Source organism: Mesocricetus auratus, unplaced genomic scaffold (assembly GCF_017639785.1).
Source record: "Mesocricetus auratus isolate SY011 unplaced genomic scaffold, BCM_Maur_2.0 Super-Scaffold_100004, whole genome shotgun sequence".
In the NCBI taxonomy this organism is placed as follows: domain Eukaryota; kingdom Metazoa; phylum Chordata; class Mammalia; order Rodentia; family Cricetidae; genus Mesocricetus; species Mesocricetus auratus.
Genome location: NW_024429189.1, coordinates 112520155 through 112542267, shown reverse-complemented (window position 1 = coordinate 112542267; position 22113 = coordinate 112520155). Strand labels below are relative to the sequence as shown.

Below are 22113 nucleotides of genomic sequence, written 5' to 3'. Positions count from 1 at the left end.
ACTGTTATGTTTGGGGCTGAGCATTCCACAGTCATGTACTCTTTATATTTTGAACAGTTGTGAATCTCTGCTAACCACCATCCACCACATGAAGAAGCTTTTCTGATGAGGGCTGTGAGATGTCCTAACTGTGGGAATAAATGAGTATTTAGAAGGCAGTTTGATAGCCCTTTAGCAAAATAAGTAGGATCTGTGACACTCAGTCATAGGTTCATGGGTATCCTTTCAGCTTTGTTCAGATATGATTTCATTATATTATTACCAATATTATCATTTAAACATTTACAGTAGGAATTTTAATCTAAAATAATCTATGTTTGTATATGTTAATTTAAACTGTAAATATACAAGTATTCTTTCCCACATATTATCCAAAGGCGGCAAGCTTGGAGTGGAAGAATAAGGAGAATCAAGATACTGGTTTTAAATTTCTTTTTACACTGTTTCGAAAGTATTATCTTCCTCATTTGTTTCCATCATTTACTAAGTTAACCAACATCTACAAACCTGTACTTGGTAAGTACTCTTTGATTCCTGTGTGAATGCATCCACAGGAAAACTGCAGTTGATGTCATAGTAATCCCTGTGACATTTTAAGGCAAAATAGTCACTTTATGTTCCTATTGAATGGTAATGTTATTGTGAGAAGTTAAAGTTACTTAATGAATGATTCAATTATGGGAACTTACTAAGAGATTTTGCCTCATTGAAATAAATAGGACCATGGTTTCTATAAAGATAATTTAAACTGTGATATCTTTGTATGTTTGTCACCTTTTAATGTCATATTTTACATTTCTCAGACTTCTCTTATGGGTGATGAGTTATAGTGATGTCAGACCTTGCTCAAGGGTTAGACAGTCCAGCCCAGGGCACACACCTGCTGGAGGAATGTACTTTATGTTGGGGCTCTTATCTACCAGCATACTGGTAGGTACTTATAGAGGAAGATGCTTGAATGATGTGACAGTCTAGGGACAGGAGGCCCCAGAATGCTGGGAAACAGAAAGGAACATTTAACTTAGCTCCTAAAATTTCCTTTTACAAGAAATTAGGATTCACAGGATGAAATAATCCCTTACAGTGGTGAAAGTGGGAACAAATCTCCTTACAAAAACATAAAATTAGTTAGGTGGATAATCAAGAATAACTTTGGAGGAGAAAAACTTTGGAGGAGTAAAGGTCATAAGGGACTGTACTCTATCTGTAAGATGTGCCCAACCAATTCAGCTGTCTCTACTACACACACGCACACACACGCACGCACGCACGCACGCACGCACTTGGACTCATGGACTCACAGCCTCGTGGACAAAGATACATGAGAAGGGAGAATAGCTGAAGCTTGGTGAATTTAAAAACATTTAAAATAAATGGCTTACAAGGGTACCGGATCCTGTGGTTTATATTTTTTTTTCCCCAAAATTTGTTTCTGACTTTATGTGTTGTCTGTATTCATTGAAAAAAACACTATACTTTGTTGATGTTATTAGTTAGAAGGTTATGTATTGAAACTAGTCACGATGACCCATAACTGCATCCTAGGCCTTGAAACTTGAGGCAGGAGAATTGTGAGTTAGAAGCCAATTTTGACTCCATGTAGAGATTCTGTATGGAAAAAGAAAAACAAAAAAGTTATTTATTGTCAGTGTTTTAGTCTCACCAAAGTACTCCAGGAATATAGGAAGTAGTTAAGATACAGGGTAGGACTTATGGCAACTTCCTATCTCAAATCCAGCCATATAGTATTCACAGTTGTTGAAACTTAATGAAAACTGAGTTTCTGAGTTTATTTAGATGAAAAGTCTTGGCTTCCTGAGTGTGGGGATTACAGACTTATACTTCCATATCTAGCTTTAGATTTTGTTTTTTGCTAAAGTTCATGTTTGCTTTTACATTTGCTCCAGTCATAAAATAACATTAAATTAGCTGTGCCAGAAATAAAGATATATTCACTATTGTAGTCTCAAATTATCCTCAAAATTGTCAATGAGAGCAATTAGCATGGTGATATACTATTGCAGTATGTAGGCAATAACAGCCACCTTTTTTTATTTATATTGCAAGGCAAAATCAGAATCAAGCCTTCTAGAAGATACTGTTTTTAAACATTTATAGGTGGTCAGTTTTAGTTACTATTCAAACAAACAAATATATGTCTATTAATTGGAACCATTCATAGAGATTATGTGATGTTAAGATTCACTAACTTAATTATTATGTTTTCTTTTTCTTTCTGTCAGAAATCCCCCATTTGAGACCAAAGCCAGTATATGTTACTATAACTCGAGATAATGAAACAATTTACAGTACAAAAATTCCATACATGGCAGCTCGTGTTGTTTTCATTAAATGGATTGTAACTTTCTTTTTGGAAAAAAAATATCTAACTGCAACACAAAACACTAAAAATGGAGTTGATGTATTGCCTAAGATCATCCAGGTATGCCAGCCATTGTTTCAAAATCTCTTTTTCTTATATAATAAACACACTCACACATTAGCAAAGAAACTGTTAGAGCTGTGGTTCTTGTAGGTTTTTAGTTACTGGCTTACATGTCTGAAGGACTGAGGTTTCAGAGGGGGCTTTAGTCTGAAGCAATGGCATGAAGTACTTGAATTGGCTATAAGAAGGCAACTTCAGGGACAAGGAGAATTCTGAGATGATAGCTCTCGTGGGTACTCTCCCGTCTCCCTTCTTTCTCCTTTGCTTAAGTGTTGTCTCTTCTGAGCACAGACACAGGGTCCTGTCTTTTCTTCATTAATCACCAGTAGCTGGAAGGGCCTCAGGTTATGTAGATGTGGCCTATGGAGAGGGCTCATGCCCTCCTCTGTCTTCTCAGGAGAGGACTTGGACTAGCAGCTCAGGATCCAGGGGCTGTTGCCTTATGGTGTCGTTTCTAGAAAGACATCTGCCTTTGTCTGAGGCCTTCAGAAAACTTCTTAGGTAGTAGGGTCTTCAGTATGTATGCTTGGTAGAGCACTACTGTTTTTAGAACTCAGAGATCAGTCAATATGAAGGGTCATGGCTTGGTGTGGGCTGATTATTATTGTTTCTTGTCCCCAAGAATAGGCCCAGCAAGTATAGTGCACTTACTGAAGATTTGCTGATGTCAAGGAGGGTCCATAAATAGGACATTGATCCAAGCTGGGGAAATATAAACTGGAGGAAGCAGATCAGTAGTTGGTGTACTTCAGGGCCATTATTGCCTTGGTGGAAGGAGGAACACCAAGAAGTCTAGAGCCTGTCAGAGGACCCAGAGGGCAAGCTTGTTTTCAATAGTCTTGGGATAGAATTACAATAAGAATGATGGAGGGCTTGCTGAAAGATAGTTCAAAACAAAACAAAAAACCTTAAGTTTATACTTCAGAAGTTAGAAGATGAAACAAATATGGTAATGATTACATTTATTTCCTTAAAATTTTTATTCCAATGTAAAATACAATATTCTTTCATAGATCTAAAGGGAGGAAGCTAAGTGTGGTGGTATGCACTTAATCCTAATGCTGCAGAGTCAGAGGCAAGTGGATCTCTGAGTTCCAGGACAGCACAGAGAAGCCCTGTCTCGAAAAACCAAAACCAAAACACAAGGAAGCTATCACCAAACAAAACAACAAATCAATTACTATCTTGTCAAGGTGCTTGATGCTACATAATTCTTCATGCTGTTTTAGTTATTTCATTGCTGTAAAATAAACCTCAAAACTTAGTTTCTAAAAGCAGAAAGCTTTCAACTTAATTTTTTGATTTTACTTTAGGGGACAGGATCTGGCTTAGTACATCTTGTGAGTTTCACGGGCTCTTGGGTGCTTAGTTTTAGCTGGTAGATGGTTGGTCTGGAGGATCTAAGATGATTTCACTCACATGCCTGTTATTGCTAGTTGGAGAGAAGGCTGGCTCATCTGGAACTGGTTTATACTGTTTCATTAGCAGGGTCATTAGATTTCTTATATGGCTACTAGGGACTCCAAGAACAAAATGTTTTAAGACATGGAAAATGTTAACTGTTCACCTTCTGGGCCTGGACCTGCTGATTCTCAGTGCTTTTGTTATAAGTAGTCTTCCAAGTTTTCACACCTCTGTGACAGCAGAGTAAATGAGTAAGTGTAGAGCTCTGGTGTGATGTTGGCACACATTGCATTGACACATTAACTTATTTTGTGGTTTCACAAATGCAAATTAAACTTTTTAGCTGACAAGATTTCACAGCCCTCTTCCCTAAAATAACATAGTAGTTTTCCTGCTAAAGTCACTGAGTTGAAGAAGGATTTTTTGATTAACTGGTAAGTAGAAGTTCAGGAGTCATGCTTCAGGCACCTTGCTATATCCTGGTCAAGTTCATGGTAATCAGAGTACTTGGAAAGAAGACACGACCTCAGTCCAGGGGTGTGGATCCTTGGCAGAGCACATGCTTACACATGTGAGATTGTAGGTTTCATCTCTAGTGCTGCAGCACACACAAATCCCAAAAGGCAATGAGCAAGACAAGACTCAATTTTGCTGGGTGCTGGTGATTGAGGATGTGGATTGCTATGATGTATGATGACATTTTCCAGACCGTTGGTGTTGGTGCAGCACAAGAAAAGGTTCCAGAGCTGGATGGTGATGGGTCCACAGAGCAGGACAAAAGCCATTCTAACAGTAGCACCTTATCTGACCGAAGACTCAGCAACTCCAGTCTCTGTAGCATCGAAGAAGAGCATCGAACAGTGTATGAAATGGTGCAGCAAATCCTCCTGTCAACACGAGGCTATGTGAATTTTGTGAATGAAGTATTTCGGCAGGTGAGTGTATGTTTATATTCATGAAATTGAAGTCCTCTTTGTTCTTGAGTTAGTCAGCTTCCCATTGCTCTAACACATGCCTTACTGGTATCAGCTAAAATATAGGAGGTGTATTTTGTCTCAGTTTCAGAGGTCTCAGTCCAGGATCACTTGGTTCCGTTGCTTTGGGTCTGTGGCAGGGTGGTATATTAAGGGAGAGACAGGAAGCAGGTAAGGCACGTTTACTTCATAGATGGGTGTGAAAAAAAACAGAAAGCACTAGAGTCCTACAGTCTTCTCTGAGGGCACACTCTGCCATGAACTATAATATCCCGTTAAGCCATACCTCTTAAAGTTTATGTCACTTCTCACTCGAGCCAAGTCAGAACCAAATTACACATGGGCCCAGGGGAGGATGGGGGCATTCCAGATCCAAACTGTAGCATTATTGTTTTATTTATGACATGGTAAGTGATAGTATTGATTATTTGGTCTGAATTATAAAAATAAGTAATGGCCCTTCTAGGCCCACTTTTAGTTTGTCATAAGTTTTTAATGACCCACGAAAAAGTTTTATTATTTTTTTTAATCACTATACAGTGTAGGAAACTTAAACAAATACTTTCATGCTTCTACAGCAAACTCATCTCAGAGCTGGGTGGATAGGAAGCTATTCTTAGTTCTTAACACCAAGTGAACCTAGGTTCCCAGAGCTTCAGAGCTCACACACCCAAAGGCTTTTTCAGAAAGTTCTACTTTTCCTAAAACATTGTATGACATGAGTATGTGATAGAAATATTTGTGACCCAGGAGAAAAGAGATGGATGAGAAAGGGAGTCAAGGAAAGAAAGGCTTTTCGTCCGGGGCCCTGGAATATCATACCTCAATAGGAAGGGTGCTGGCAAAAGCTGAAGCAGGAAAGAGCAAAGGAAAGAAAAGGAAGAGATCAGAAGCCGGACTGCAACTGATGCCCAAGGTTTGCAGCAGGGTTAGTGCTCCCGAGTGGGGCACAGCAACGTCTGGTATCAGTTTTGACTGGCATATTGTGGCTAGCCAATTGTATTACATTATAAAGTTATCTTATAAAGGATAAATGTACCACTGAACTGTGATTAAAAGCCTGTAATCTCAGTATTTGGGAGATGGAGTCAGGAGAGCCAGGAGTTTAAAGCAAGGATCAGCTACACAGCTAGCTTGAGATTACCCTGGGCTACATGAGATCTTCCTTGTCTCAGAAAACAAGCAAACTGACTGACTAAATAAATAAATGTATCATTATCAGAAATTGATTAAGAGTCATAATGTATAAGGTTGTTTAATCTTAGTTATGTGTTTAGCAAATCATCTTGGTTCCACAGCTTTAGAGTACTTGCTTTGTTGGATATTGTGTCTGTTTTTGTTTGTTTGCTTGCTTTTGTTTGTTTTTTGTCATTGAGTAGTTTCAAGAAGGTAACCCAAAATTCCCCCCTTTTTTTTTGGTCTTTAGAAAATTGTGAGTGTAGGTTTTTTATTTTTTTGTTGTTTGTTTTTGTTTTTGTTTTGATTTTTGCTTGTAAATGTGGCCAGAAGCTTAGCTGGATGTAATAATCTTAGGTCACTCTTGCACTTAGGAATTGGTAACCAGACCTCTTGACATACAAATCAGAGCCAGGAAGACTTTATAAGGACTTCGGTTCTAAAGTTGAAACTTGGGGATCAGTACATTTAACATTTTGAAAAAGATAAACTTGAACATGTTTGAAGTAAGGAAGAAACTATAACACCTGACAAATACATAGTAGAAAAGGAGAAAACAGAATTTAAAATGAGTGATAGTAACAATTGGGATGTTTATTAAAACAGAAGAAGACCTCAGTGTATAGTTTTAAAGCAGAAGATAGACTAAATTGGGTAAAGAAACGATCCTGCATGTGCCTCAAAGTGACAGAGGTAAAAACTGGGACAGGTTGAAGCAAGAAACTCTAAGGAGCAGGCCTGATGCCTTGCTTGCTTCTTGCCCAGCTCTATCCTGGTTTTGTTTGCTTTCTATCCAATGAGAATATCCTGCTATAGCTACAGATATTTCTCTTTTTTTCCCTTTGAAAATCTGAGTATTTGCAGCATTTTTACATAAGCATCAGTTGCAGCATAGCTGTGTGTGCTGGCTAGTTTTATGTCAACTTGACACAGACTAGAGGAGGGAGCCTTATTTAAGGAAATGCTTTAAGATTGGGCTGCAGGTAAACCTGTAGAGCATTTTCTTACTTAGTGATGGGGGAGGGTCCAATCCATTGTGGTTGGTGACACCCCTGGGCTGGTGGTCCTGGGTTATATAAGAAAGCAGGCTGAGCAAGCCATAAGGAGCAAGTCAGTAAGCAGCATCCTCCATGGCATCTGCATCAGCTCCTGCCTCCAGGTTCCTGCACTGTTTGAGTTCCTGTTCTAACTTCCTTTAGTAATGAATGGTGATGGGAATACATGAGCCAAATAAGCCCTTTCCTCCTCAACTTACCTTTGATCATGGTGTTTATCGTGGCCATAGAAACCCTGAATAAGACACTGCAGGGTTAAGTTTTGTTGCTACCTGGTGAAACCAAACATTTAAGAGAGAAGGTGGTGGGGAAAAGAAGAGCTTTATTGACAATAAGCTGGAAAGTTGGTAGGTGAGGACTCTTGGATATATTAGAAGAAGGAGAAGGAGAAGGAGGAGGAGGAGAAGGAGGATGAAGAAGAAGGAGGGGAAGGTGGAGGAGGAGGAAGGAGAAGAAGAAGAAGAAGAAGAAGAAGAAGAAGAAGAAGAAGAAGAAGAAGAAGAAGAAGAAGAAGAAGAAGAAGAGAAGAAGAAGACAATGACGACAACACCATCTTGTGAGGGGTTGCAGGTACAAGGCTTTATAGGGATTGATTTTGGGTGGGGACATGGGGTGGGTAGGCCTTTGAAATTGGCAGGAACAGCAGTAATTCTGAATTTTTGGTAGTTTGCTTTTCTAATGCACAGACTGTTTGTATCCATAAAGTCATCAGAGGTTCTAGGTTTGTTCTGTAAATCTAAAAAAATAGAAGCTGTTGATTAAATAACTTTATGTCCCATGCCATTTTAAGTCCTTTTCCCAGGAATAGCTGACTCTGCAGTTAGGACAGTGTGTAGAAGGCATCTTTCATCACAGAACAGCCAAAGGCAACTGTCTCTGAAGAACATCCACTTTTGACTAGAGGCCTAGAATATATGACAGAGCATTTTCAGAAGCAGGAAAATTTGAAAGACTGTCCTACCCTGTCTTGGCAAGATTCAACAGTCGTTTTTCCTTGTGTCCTGTTTGTCCAGATTGGAGAGTGTGCTTACTGTCAGCAGACAAGGCAAGGGCAGTTCTTTGCCTAGCAGGCCATTTTACTAAGAAGAAGACAAATTCTGTATGGAGTGTCTTTGATACCCAACATGATTGCCAGGAGCAATCATGTCTCACGTCAATAGAATTCTAAGTTATTAAAACACTTAAATGCCATATTCCCTAGGTCTATGAAGTGTCTGAAGATTACCTAACCATCTGAAATATATCTCTGTATATTTAGAAAACCTAACTAGATATGGCTATAGGTATGACAAGCATGGGTAACGATTACCATATATTTCTTACTGACCTAAATAGCTTAAAGACTAAGGATTCACATATAAAAATAAACAATCTGGCTGGGTGTTGGTGGCGCACCCCTTTAATCCCAGCACTCGGAGGGCAGAGGCAGGCAGATCTCTGTGAATTCGAGGCCAGCCTGATCTACAGAGTGAATGCTAGGATAGGCTCCAAACTCCAAAGCTACACAGAGAAACCTTGTCTCGAAAAAAACAAATAATCTGTAAACATCTATACAGTATAAGGACAATGACCTTGAATTTGTGACAATATACAAAATATCTTGATCAGAGGTAGAACTGTATATTGCAATATGATAACAACATCCTTACTATGTATCAACATACAAAATATCCTAAACAGAAGTAGAACATACATATAGCATGACAAGTGTAATTTGCATTTGTATGAGTATATACAAATGGTTTAAATAGGAGTAGAACATATGTTAATATGACAAGTTTTGAACTTGTATCAATATACAAATTATCTTAGACAGGAATAGAAAAAGAATTTTACATTTGCATCAGTATACAAAAATCCATACCAATGCAAATTATCTAAAGCTGATAGCTGCTGAATTAGTTTATAAGTAGGTACAATAATCTGCCTTATTATCCTGTCATTATCTATCCCCCTTTTGTCTTTTCCAAACGAGACTCCTGAGTCTAAACTTCATTGTTCCACCCCCAATCCTATTACAATTTATAACAAATGCCTAACAGATAACAACTATCCATAACCCTGAGAAAACAAAATCTGTTGGGAGAGAGGGTGTCATTTTCTAGAATTGCTTCCTGCTGTCTAGTAATGGGCAAAGCTTATCTGAAGTTCCGGTTAGAGGTGTAAGATGGTGGACCATCTCAGTTAGTCACCTTGGAATTATCTTGAGCAGTTTATAGTCCAAGATCATCTTTGAGTGGTGTATATTGATTCAATGGCATCATTATAAGCCAGGTAAACTCATTGTTGTGGGGCCCCATCTTCCTCTGGAGACTTCAGAGATCACTTTTAGGAAATTCTGTTGTTCACTGTGGAAAAACTTAAACATTAGTAATATCAGAAAATAAAGTTTAAATTTTAGGGTAGCATTATATGTAAAGAAAGGTTCCAAAGAATCAAGAATACGTATGGGGAGAAAAAGAATTTTTGATAACAATAATCTGTATATTTTTAGCTTTCTTCTGTCCCACACCAGGTGCCTCTTCTGATATGAGACAGAAACTCTTAATATTTTCTTTTGATAGCATGCTTGGATTTAGAGAAGGAGAGAGCTATGCTCTGACTCTAAAGCCAGCTTTGATTTACAACAGAGTTGGGTTTACAATTTTTCTGAGAAGCAAGCATATATAGATATTTAGGTATTGAGATTTTTACCCTGTAGAGAATATCGGTACCATTAGGTCTGATTTTTTTTTTATCAATTTTCGTCTGAATAGCTTTCCTGTCTTCCTTAGACATAAAGATTTCTAACGTCTTTTGATTTCTTGAAGATGGGTATTTCCATTTTCCTGTAAAGACAAAAACAGAACCCTGCCATGACCCTTGTTTGGTGAGCTTCCTTATAACTTGTAGGATTGTCACATCAGTGGGTGAGCTATCATTTCTCCTTATCAAGAGGTTACTCCTGTTCATATTGAATCTTTATTAACTTTGATGGTATCCATAGCTTTTTTACTCTTTGAGGTGTGTTTTCAGGAAATCAACCATGGTCAATGATCTTTTACTTTTTCTTTTTCTTGAGACAGGTTTTCTCTGTAGCTTTGGAGCTTGTCCTGGAACTTGCTCTGTAAACCAGGCTGTCCTTGAACTCACAGAGATCTCCCTGCCTCTGCTTCCTGAGTGCTGGGATTATTGTCCTGGCTGTTTGTAGAGGTATTTTTGGTTTTTGTTTGTTTGTTTCATTTTAATTTTTATAACTTTATTTTCCCCTATACAAGAACTACTTCTTGCTGTCTGTAAGGAGGATGATATGCTATGCTTTTATATCAGCTTCAGATTACTAATTTGTCTACATTTTGTGAGAACTGATATAATGGTCCCTGTATTTCCTTCTTTGTAAAGTTTTTCTATATATTGTACAATAAAAAAATGTCAGACTTCAATCAGAGACATGGAGGCTAAAGTGTTTATAGATCGGATGGACTAATAAAGTACAAAAGAAATAGAATGAATCAAAGGAAGGATAGAGGGATGAGTTGACAGATAAATATAAAGCAAATATAGTTACTGCTGAAAACACCAGGTGAATAGGGATATGGCTATTCACTATGAAAAAATTAATTTTTTTCTACTCTATTATTATATTTGGTACAAATAAAATGTGCAGAATCTCTCCCCTTATTACCTGTAAGTACAGTGTGATCACTCCTTTATAAAAATTTTTAAATTTAAATTAGAAACAAGTTTGCTTCACATGTCAATCCTAGCTCCCTTTCCCTCCCCTCCTCTCCTGCCCCCCTTCAACCCTCCCCCAAACCCTACTCCACTCTCAAGGAGGGTGAGAACCTTCATGGGGGTTCTTGAAAGTCTGTCATATGATCTGGGGCAGGGCCTAAGCCCTCCCCTATGTGTCCAGGCTGAGACAGCATCCCTCCACATGGAATGGGCTCCCAAAGTCCATCTGGATGACAGAGCTAAATGCTGATTTATTGCCTGAGGCCCCCTCACTAACACCCACGTTCAGGGGGTCTGTGTGTTTTTTTGTAATAAAATTCAGGAAGACAGTGAAACAACATTCACTTTGTCATAATCTCTTGTGTTTATTGTGTCACATGGCAGAATATTAATTTATTCAATATTTGTAATCTTTTGATAACACAGACTCCTGTGTTCTGGAATTTGATGTGATCTGGTTGACTCCTCTGGGAATTCCTGTATCTTATCTTATGTACCACCGCTGAAGCAACATCTGCCTGTCATTGAGTCCTTTGTTGTGAAACTTAGGGGTAGTATTTAAAAAACGTCTGTGGCTCATTTGTCCTTGTCTGTGTCCTTGTCCTTGTCATTCAGTCATTTGAGTATAGGGTGATGGCCCTTCCTGTCTACCTTGTATTATAGCAATAGGCCCTAAATCTGAGATGCAAAAGGCAAATGCATTTCCTCTTCAAAGTCATTTTTTTCTATCTTCTTTCAGTAAATCACAAATATGTAAGGAGTTTCCTTAATATTAAAAATTTCCTTGACTGAGAGATGGCTCAGTTGGTAAAATGCTCAGATCCTCTTTAATAAAATGTGGTTACCATGTATCTGTAATCCTGGCACTAAGGAAGCAGATATAGGAAGACCCTGTGACTTCTTGGCCAGCCAGTCTGGCCAAATTGCCAAGTTTCAAATTCAGTGAAAGATCCTATCTGATAAAGTAAGATGGCAAAGCAGTTGAGGAATAACGTCCAGTATGGACTTCTGGTCTGTAAATGCACACATAAAGTATTTAAAGTTCCTACAAATGTGCACAGTGTTAAGTGGCCAGACTGGTTAACATTTGTGGGTGAACTTGATGTTGTGATAAATGTAGAAACCTGGGAAGGAGGTAGAGGATAAAGGCGAGAAGAAGGGACAGAAGTAGGATGAAAGAAAGGCAAGAGAAGGAGAAGAAAAAGGCAGAACAAGCAAGAAGAGCCCATATTTGTAGCCGTCTCCAACTTCTGTGGTGTTAACTAACCACAGCATGGCCAGTTCAAGTTTCCAGCATTGCTCTGAGTGCAGAGCCTAGAGCAGGAACTGCAGCCAGCTCCCATGCCTGCTACAGTCTATCTCTTACTTTATAAACCATTTCTGATTTTTTGAGGAAACTTACAAGTTTAGTTATAATTATTTTATATAGACAATTAAAATACCTGCACATGTATGGTCTAGTTATTTTTGTTCAAAAAGCTACCCAGATATAGAAGAATCTGTGAAACTTTATTATTTTTCTGTTACAATTATAAGGATGTCATTTTCCTTCAGATGAATGGTATTAGAATAATGTGTGTGGTCTCTGTACAAGTTAAATGTTTCTGAAGTTGGTAATGAAAATTACTGTAAGGTGGCTATATGACGATCTGAGCATGTGTGACATTAAGGAGTTTCTTGTTCTGTTTTTTTTTTTTCTTTTCAGGCATTTTTGTTGCCTTCCTGTGAGATATCTGTAACAAGAAAAGTAGTTCAAGTATACAGGAAGTGGATCCTGCAGAACAAACCTGTGTTCATGGAGGAACCAGATAAACAGGATGTTGCCAAAGAAGATGCTGACAAATTAGGACTTTCAGAGACTAACTCCAAGGAGGTAACATTATCGCTCAGTCTCTGAGTTGAGGGTATATACCTCTTGGCAAAGTATACCTGCTCAGTCAAGGGGCCCCACTATGCCCATGAAGACAGACAGGAGCATAGCATTCTCAGGCTGTTAGGTTTTGTGAGGACCTGCCTTAGAAACATTGCTCATGCTCCATCTTTGGTGGGCAGTTTTATCCACTTCACCCTTAGCCTAGGGCCACGTGAATATGGCAACTTTCTTAATCACTGTTGCAAGACATCTGTTTTCTCACATTCTGTAGTTCTCTCTGTGAGACTGAAAAGCTGTTATCCTCTCCTTGACTTGTTTAAATAAATAGTTGTTGGGAAATTAAATGGAGAATGTTTTGCTAGACTTGTCTTTTGCAGTTCACTGTTCAGAATACATCTGTATTAAATATTTGAAGAGATTATCCGAGTAAAGAGCAAGTACTTCTGGTATATCAGAAGAGCTGTCTTCCTGCAGGAGGCACTGCCCTTTAAAGTTAAGGCTTGAATAAACCTAAAATGACAGCACAGAAGAAGCAAATTATATTAATCTTCCTGATTACATTAATTTACAATATTTAGAATCCTTAGCCAAAGACTTAAAATTTTTAAATGTCCGAATTGGTTCTGTTGTTTTGATGTTTCAATACTGGAGAAATCATTTTAGTAACAGATGAACAATAAGCGAGTAGATTTTGTGTAGGGTCCTGATTTCTTTGTCTCAGCATCAGTACACACTAAGGCCTGAGACCACCTTGGATGCTAAGCAGAGTGTAAGGAACCAAGTATGTAAACACAGACTTGCCCCTACTTGGCTAATGGGTTATTATTTTCTGAAGGCCTCATCTGAAAGTTCTGGTCATAAACGGTCATCCAGCTGGGGACGCACGTATTCCTTCACAAGTGCCATGAGCAGAGGGTGTGTGACAGAGGAGGACAACACAAATGTGAAAGCTGGGGCCCAAGCTATGTTGCAGGTATGCTACCATTGGGGACCCAAAGACAACCCTGGTGGAGAAGACATTTTGAACATTTTGTTTAATTAGAATAATGTTATGTGAAGTGCACTGCTATATTGAGCATTGGTCACTAAAGAGACCTTAAGTTCTAATTTTTCTTCCCACCCACAAATGAAAAGTATTATTTTTTTTCTAGTCAAAAACTAAGTGAGAATTGGATTCAGGTTTTTTGAGAAAGATTATTTTACAGTGAATGTAAAATATACATGGTTTATACCCGAAGCTGTCTTCCAAGCACATCTGAATAGTTACTTAGATTTTAGTTTGTAAGAACTTCTTCCCTGTGTATGCATAGACACACACAGACACAGACACACAGGCACACACAGAAAGGAAGAGAAACATAAATAAAAATAAATCTTAAAAAAGAGTAAAGATAAAAAAAGAGTAAAGATGATTTTACTCATGTAGTTGCAGAGAACTTTGCTGCAGCTCATCGGTAATAGCCTGTGACCTTGGCACAGACACTTGAAGGGTTCCTTGCCCTTTGTCCCTGTAGCCCTCTCCTTCTGTGTGGATGGACGGCAGTCATCCTGTAGCTCTACAGCTTGAAAAGTTTCTTAGGATTCACATTGTTGTTTTGTTCTTCTTATATTCAGTAACTTGTCTCTTGAGTGGTTGCTCATGGAGACAGGGACTTGATGAAGGTCTGATGAGAGCATTCTGCTGCTGCTGCTGCTGCTGCTGCTGGGCATGAGTACAGTTTGAACAAAATCCTTTGATTGGTGCTACCTTACCGATGCCAATACAGTGACAAGTATTCATGTGTTGACTTCTTGAAGCTATTATTAAAAGAAAAAGTGTAGTATATGAAAACTTTTTATTGGGAATGGGTAGAATTTTTAAATTCAAGAAGGCAACACATGAAATTAAAAGGCTTTGTATTATATTATTTGTGGGTTAGTCATATAAAAAACATTGTCACTAAAACTGATTCAGTTTGTTAATCAGAAAAGTCTTTGTTTTCTCTTATTCAAAGCCTTATTCAGAGTCACATTTTTATTTGGCATTGATTATTCGTGATTTTTTTCCTATAAAATTGGGACATGAAAGCTTTTTCATCTTTTTTTTTCATTTATTTGTTTATTTATTTATTTTTAATCAAAATTAGAAGCAAGCTTACTTCACATGTCACTACCGGCTCTCTTTCCCTCCCCCTGCCGCAACTCCCCAATCCCGTACTCAATCCCAGAGAGGGTGAGGCCCTTCATGGGGGATCATCCAGGACAGGGTCTAGGCCCTCCACCATGTGTCCAGGCTGAGAGAGTATCCCTCCATATGGAATGGGCTTCCAAGTCCATTCAGATACCAGGTGTAAATACTGATGTAGTACCTAAGGTCCCAAAGACTGCTGAGGTCTCCTCACTGACACCCACGATCAGGGGGTCTGGATCAGTCCCATGATGGCCTCTCAGCCTTCAGTCTGGGGTCCATGAGCTCCCCCTTGTTCAGGTCTGTAGTTCTCTTTCTTAGTTGTGTCTTTTTGTGGCTTGGGTACCAAGGTAATTATAGCCTTGTAAAAAGAGTTTGGCAACAAAGCTTCTGCTTCTATTGTATGGAACACCTTGAGGAGTATTGAAAGTAGCTCTTCTTTGAATTTCTGGTAGGGTAGAATTCTGCACTGAAGTCATCTGGGCCTGGGCTTTTTTTGGTTGGGAGACTTTTGATGACTGCTTCTATTTCATTCGGGGTTATAGGTCTGTTTAATTGCTTATCTGTTCTTGACTTAATTTTTATAAGTGATATCTATCCAGAAAATAGTCCATTTCCTTTAAATTTTAAAATTTGGTGGAGTACAGATTTTCAAAGTGTGATCTGAAGATTCTCTGGATTTTCTCAGTGTCCGTTATTATGTCCCCCTTTTCATTACTGATTTTGTTAATTTGCATGTTCTCTCTCTCTCTGCCTTTTGGTTAGTTTGGATAAAGATTTGTCTATCTTGTTGATTTTCTCGAAGAACCAACTCTTTGTTACATTGATTCTTTGTATTGTTTTCTTTGTTTCCACTTTATTGATTTCAGCCCTCAATTTGATTATTTCCTGGCGTCTACTCCTCCTGGGTGAGTTGCTTCTTTTTGTTCCAGAGCTTTCAGTTGTGCTGTTAATTCTCTAGTGTGACTATTCTCCATTTTCTTCATATGAGAACTTAGTGCTATGAACTTTCCTCCTAGTACTGCTTTCAAAGTGTCCCATAAGTTTGGGTATGCTGTGTCTTCATTTTCATTGAATTCTAGGAAGTCTTTAATTTCTTTATTTCTTCCTTGACCCAGGAATGGTGCAATTGTGTGTTGTTCAGTTCCCATGAATTTGTAGGGTTTCTGCAGTTTGTGTTTTTGTTGAATTCTAACTTTAAAGTATGGTGGTCTGACAAGATACAGGGGTTTATTCCAGTTTTCTTGTACCTGTTGAGGTTTGCTATGTTGCCAAGTATTTGGTCAATTTTAGAGAAGGTCCCATGTGGCACTGAGAAGAAGGTATATTCTTTTGTGTTAGGATGGAATATTCTATAGATGTCTGTTAAACCCAATTGGGTCATAACTTCTGTTAGTTCCTTTGTTTCTTTGTTAAGTTTCTGTATGGTGTTCCTGTCTAGTGGTGAGAGTGGGGTGTTGAAGTCTCCCACTATAACTGTTTGAGGTCTTATGTGTGATTTGAATTTTAGTAATGTTTCTTTTACAAATGTGGGTGCCTTTGTATTGGGGGCATAGATATTCACAATTGAGATTTCTTCTTGATGGATTTTTCTTGTGATGAATATGAAATGACCTTCTTTATCTCTTTTTATTGATTTTAGTTTGACATATAATTTGTTTGATACTAGGATAGCTACACCAGCTTGTTTCTTGGGCCCATTTGATTGGAAACTCTTATCCCAACCCTTTACTCTGAGGTAATGTGTGTCTTTGAAGTTGAGGTGTGTTTCTTGTATTCAGCAGAAGGATGGATTCTGTCTTCATATCCATTCTGTTAGCCTGTGTCTTCTTAAAGGCAAATTAAGTCCATTAATATTGATGGAGATTAAGGACCATTGAGTGCTAATTCTTGTTTGTTTTTGATTTGTTGGTGGTGGTGTTATTGTTTGTGAATTTAACCCACTTTTTCTTTTGACTTTTGGTAAAGTTGGATTATCTATTGCCTGTGTTTTTGTGAGCATAATTACCTTCCTTAGGTTGAAGTTTTCCTTCCAATACTTTCTGTAGGACAGGATTAGTGGATATGTATTGTTTAAATCTGGTTTTGTCATGGAATTTCTTGTTTTCTCCATTTATAGTGATTCAAAGCTTTGCTGGGTATAGTAGTCTGGGCTGGCATCTATGGTCTCTTAGTGTTTGTAAAATATCTATCCAGGCCCTTCTGACTTTCAGACCTTCCATGGAGAAGTCAGGTGTGATTCTGATAGGTTTGCCTTTATATGTTACTTGTCCTTTTTCCTTTGCTGCTCTTAATATTCTTTCTTTATTCTGTATGTTTGGGGTTTTGATTATTATGTGGTGAGGAAACTTTTTTTGTGGTCCACTCTGGTGTTCTGTAGGCTTCTTATACTTTCATTGGCATGTCTTTCTTTAGGTTGGGAAAGCTTTCCTCTACGGTTTTGTTGAATATGTTTCCTGCCCCTTTGAGGTGGATGTTGACATGTTCTCTCACTGTAGTAAGCAGTAACTTTTTGTCTGAGAACCAGAGTTAGCCTGCTAATACAGAACAAAGGACTTGGATCTCAAAGATCTGGAGCAGAGCATAAAGTAGTCAGCTGACTCTCTCATTGTTCTTTTGTAATATTCTTTTATCTTAAGAATTCACCGAGACTATTGTGTCTTGATGCATAATAGATTTCTCCTATTTAAAAAAGCCCTGTGACTGGAGAGAAATGTCAGCTGGTAAAACATTTGCTACACTATGTGAGGACTGAAGTTTCTAGAAGTCAGGTGGGCTTGGCCGCCCACCTATATCCTAGTGCCAGGAAGGCAGAGACAGGAAATCCCTGGAACAAGTTAACTAGCCAGAGAAGCGAAAACTGAGCTCTGAGTTCAGGAATAGACCCTGCTTCAATATAGAAGATGGAGAGGGAGTAAAGAAGACACCTGATGTCATTTTCAGGTCCCCATATCACATGCCTATGTGTTCAGCCCCCCCCACTCCCACAGGAACACAAACATACAGACACACACCACACACACATGAAAAAAAAAAATAACAAGACTAAGAAGTCCTAATCCTAGAAGATGCAACATCAACTATGTGGCTTGTCTGTTTCCAGGCACACTACTGCTCATCATTTAATCCTTATCCCTCTTGGGGATACTTGGAATATTCCCTTAGAAGTAGGTTTCATGTACTGTGCTGGGTACTTCTGTCAGTGCCACATGGGTGTACTATAAATTGATTCTTGTTTCTCCAACTTGATGTCTTAAAATTCACTTTGGAAAAACAATTATAGCTCTGTTGTCTAGCCACAGGCCACTTCTTGACCTTTGTCCATCCCAGACTTTCTCATTCTGACACTGTGGTCCTGACTTTTTCTTTCTTTTTTTAAAATTGTTGCTGTTGTTTTGTTACTGTTGAAAGATAAAACAAGCTCCAATATTTTATGACTCATGAGTAAAGCAACAGTGTTTATATGGAATAGTAGGGAAAGGCCTTGTAGGTGTCTACCTAGGCAATTCAAAGGAGTGAGCTACAATACCTGGAACATGTATTGGTGCCAGTTGCTGTATTGAAAGAGTCTGTGGAAATAACCCATAGGGATTCATTGGTCAAAGGGAGATAATATTATCTGTAGGTGAGATTTACTCAGATATATATGATTAATTATATTTTCTAATATAAAATTGTTGGCTTTAAGGTCTTTCTTACAAATGCTGCGAATGTCTTTTTGCTGGAACCATGTGCTGAAGTTCCCATGCTCCTGAGAGAACAGGTAGATGCCTGTAAAGCTGTTCTGATTATTTTTCGGCGCATGATAATGGAACTTACAATGAATCAAAAGACATGGTAAGTTTACTTCAGAACAACATCCCCAAACAGCTATCTTTTCAGTATAATTAAAGTGTTAAGGTTTCCATTTTTCTAATATCTGTACAAAATTGACAATAAGGTAAGCAGCAGCCCCTTGGCAGCTTCTATGAATTGTGGCAAAGGAAACTACCCAGCACTTGCTAATTCATTTATTTCCATTATTGTTTTTTAAAATGCTCTTGGATAGGAGTTAGTATTAAGGTCAATAGTGAGTTTTCTCATTTTAAACTGTTACACAGTTTTATGATAAGTGGTGTGTGCTTTATAGTTTGATTCTTTATAGCTGAAGTTTGTTTGTTGTCCTGAAGTGCTATTAACTTGAGTTTTATGCCTTCAACTTGGTATTTTAATTTCATTTTGGAAAAAATTCTTTTAACGACTATATTATCATAGTGACAGAAAAGTACAAAAAGTGTGTCTTCAATGATTTTTTCTTCCCTTTTTTTCTTTTTCTGTTAATTGTGTTCTTAAAGGTAAAATGTGTTAGTTTTTTTCCATGTCTGTCTCCCATATTGGATATCACTACATCACCCTCACTGTTCTTAGTGATAGGCCAGCAAGCTCTGAGCCATGCTTTCCCCCTTCCATTGTTTTCACATGTATCCTGTCTTAGAAATGCTTCTCATGTCTGCCTGGATGTGTTCATATCACCTAGACACCTGTAAAACCACTACAGGTGCCCTTATATCTCAGATTCTCGGACTTTGGGGCTACTGAGGTCCTGTGGCAGTGGAATCCTTTCCACACTGGGAATTTTTCTAGGACCATACCTGTTTAATAGATGCCCTAGAGTCAGCACTATTGGTGTTGTACAAGGTGTCTGTCCACAGTAGGTGGGAAACCCTAAAAATGAGGCAAGGGGAACTATCAGAGGCCACAGGTCACCAACAGGAGGAAAGGGTGGGCCCACAGGAATTCTGTCTTATAGCAAGTTCACAAATGATGGGGGAAGTCCTTCTGTATATATGTTTGTCTTATTGGTTGGTAAATAAAGCACTGTTGGCCAATAGGGAAGCAAGATAGGTGGGACTAGGAGTCAAGGAGGATTCTGGGAAATATAGTCAAGAGGGGAGAGTCACCATGTGATCCTGTGAGGAGAGAACGCAAGTCTGGCATTCTTGGTAAGATAAGACCTTAGATATATATATTAGTAATTATGGGTTAATACTTAAGATAGAACTAGCCAATGAGAAGCCCTGGACATTGGCCAACAGCATTGTAACTAATAGAGTCTCTGTGTATTATTTGGGGTTGTTGCAGCTCTGGGACCAGGCTGGCAGGAAGAACACTCATTACACAGAAATATCAAAATAAGGATTTGAAAGTATAAATTACAGGGTCACTTTTCCTGAACTTTAAATTAGTATTCTTGCCAAGTTAAATAACTGTTAAATTTGGAAACATTACAGCAATGCTGAATGTGATGTAAACTCAGTCCAGTATCATGGCAGTCAGAAGGACCCAGTGAGAAATGCTTTCAACTGGGCGGTACTTCTTGTACCACAGATGTGTGAATAGTATTCTTCTGTTTCTTTTCTTAGAAAGTGATGGATTCTGTATACATTGTACAGTCTTATAGTTTTTATAATTATTTTATTCTGATGAAAATTTTAGGAAGTAAAATAAAGCAACTTTTTTTTTCCTTTAGAAATTTAGAGATTTCCAGATAAATGTATAAGAAGATAATTGTAGAAGTAAATTAAAGTAGTAACTAAACATGGTAGAGAATAGAAAGGTCATTGTTTGCTTCCCAGACAGACTTTGTGTATATTTAAGTTCCAAATGCCCGATGCTTTCTTTTTATTCTTTCCTCTCCCCAGTTTGCCCTCCTCCTTTCTCTACTCCTCTTTCCCTCCTTACCTCTCTGTTTCCCGAGAGTCTATTGTGAACACACAGTAGTGCACTAACTAGAATGTACCACTGTGACAGGTATCCTGACTGTGAGTTGCAGGGCCTCTCCAGCTCTCTTGTTTCTTTTTCCTCTTCCCTTCATACTCGCTGTCCTGCACTCTGCACATTGTCTAGATCTAGGTGGTGCATTTGTCTTCTTCCTCCAGAATCCAGAATCCAGAGATAATGCAAAACATGTAAACAGGTGGAATAGAGTGCTGGAAGAATGGGTGTTAATAATAATTAAATAAACCTGGGACTAAAAGCCCAATGGAGCCAGATACCAAGAGAGCAGACAGCAAATTCCCAGAGGTCATAATACTACAAGGAGGTTACTGAGATTCTGTCTCATCTGTCCAGTGCACAGACACAGAAGAAAAGAGACCACAGCCTACAGATCTGTTTGATCTGGACCAGATTGCTTTGTTGTATTCTTAGTTTTTTTTACTAGAGATTAGGATGAGCAAAAAGAAAGTAGTGTAAGTAAATAAATGGTTAGGGATCAAAACCTTATAGGAACCAGAGCAATTCCCTTAGAGAATGATTGGACTTCCTCTCTATATGGAAAATAATATATGCTGTCCATCCCCAAAGAGTCCATGGATATGAGAAACACAAATTGGGTATATAAGAAAGGAAAAATGATCTTCTGCTGTTTTAAACACCAATTGTCATTATTGGTAGTACTATGTTGATTCTTTAAGCCTATTATGTAAAGTTCCCTTCTGTAAGACTGAAAACAGTAGCACATGGTGACTGAGCTATGGTGACTGTAGCCATCCCAGGTGTGCACTGTGGTATAGGCAGGATCTGCCAGGCACAAATGTACTGCCCGTCTGTGTTCAGTCCTGAGCTTTCCAAACCCCTCCTGTCTTCCCTCAGGAACCACAGTCATGCAGTGCTATCGACTGCCTGTGTCCTCATAGTAAAGACCAGAGTCAGTTTTGTTTTCTATCACAAAGGCAGATGGGGATACTTTACAGGTTAAGTAACAAAATGATGGAGAATGTCAGTACAGTGTAAGTTCTGACTGGCACAGGTATTCTCTTGGTGAGTGCCCTGGTATGCTGATTCAACTGTAGAAAACCATCTTACCCTCCTTCCTATAAAGGGAAAAGTCAGGCTGAGAAGATGCCTGGAAAATGTCATCCTGCCAGTTGGCATGGATATGGAAAGCATGTTTGTAGAACTGTGGTAACATAAAATAGTTTATATGGATGAAATATGATCTTATTCTCTAGCTGGCACCTAGACTTTTAGTACTTTCAGATGATATGTGCTTATCAGTGTTGGATGAGTGCGAAGATCTCATACCTATAAAGTACTTTGGAGATGTGATTACTAATATGAGCTTTTATTTTGGGTGGCCCAGGGAGCAGCTGTTGCAAATCCTTCTCAGGATAACAGAAGCTGTCATGCAGAAGCCAAAGGATAAGCATGTAAAGGACTTGTTTGCCCAGAGCTTGGCAGGGTTGCTCTTCAGGGTAAGTCTTTTTTATTAAACATTGCAAATGCAAAATTGAAGCAGACTTGGCAAATTAGCTTTAATTACT

At 38.5% G+C, this 22113-nt stretch overlaps 1 protein-coding gene across 4 annotated transcripts in view; it reads left to right on the top strand.

Annotated features, from left to right (window-relative positions):
• Ralgapa2 (Ral GTPase activating protein catalytic subunit alpha 2) overlaps nucleotides 1-22113 on the top strand; it is a 272091-nt gene that overhangs the window by 62804 nt on the left and 187174 nt on the right. For all 4 annotated transcript variants that reach the window (XM_040746440.1, XM_040746439.1, XM_040746442.1 and 1 more), the window contains exons 8-14: nucleotides 378-516; nucleotides 2244-2443; nucleotides 4558-4785; nucleotides 12475-12642; nucleotides 13478-13615; nucleotides 18498-18646; nucleotides 21933-22044. In XM_040746440.1, coding sequence (XP_040602374.1) covers nucleotides 378-516; nucleotides 2244-2443; nucleotides 4558-4785; nucleotides 12475-12642; nucleotides 13478-13615; nucleotides 18498-18646; nucleotides 21933-22044 — 1134 coding nt within the window. The remainder of the gene's footprint in view (nucleotides 1-377; nucleotides 517-2243; nucleotides 2444-4557; nucleotides 4786-12474; nucleotides 12643-13477; nucleotides 13616-18497; nucleotides 18647-21932; nucleotides 22045-22113) is intronic.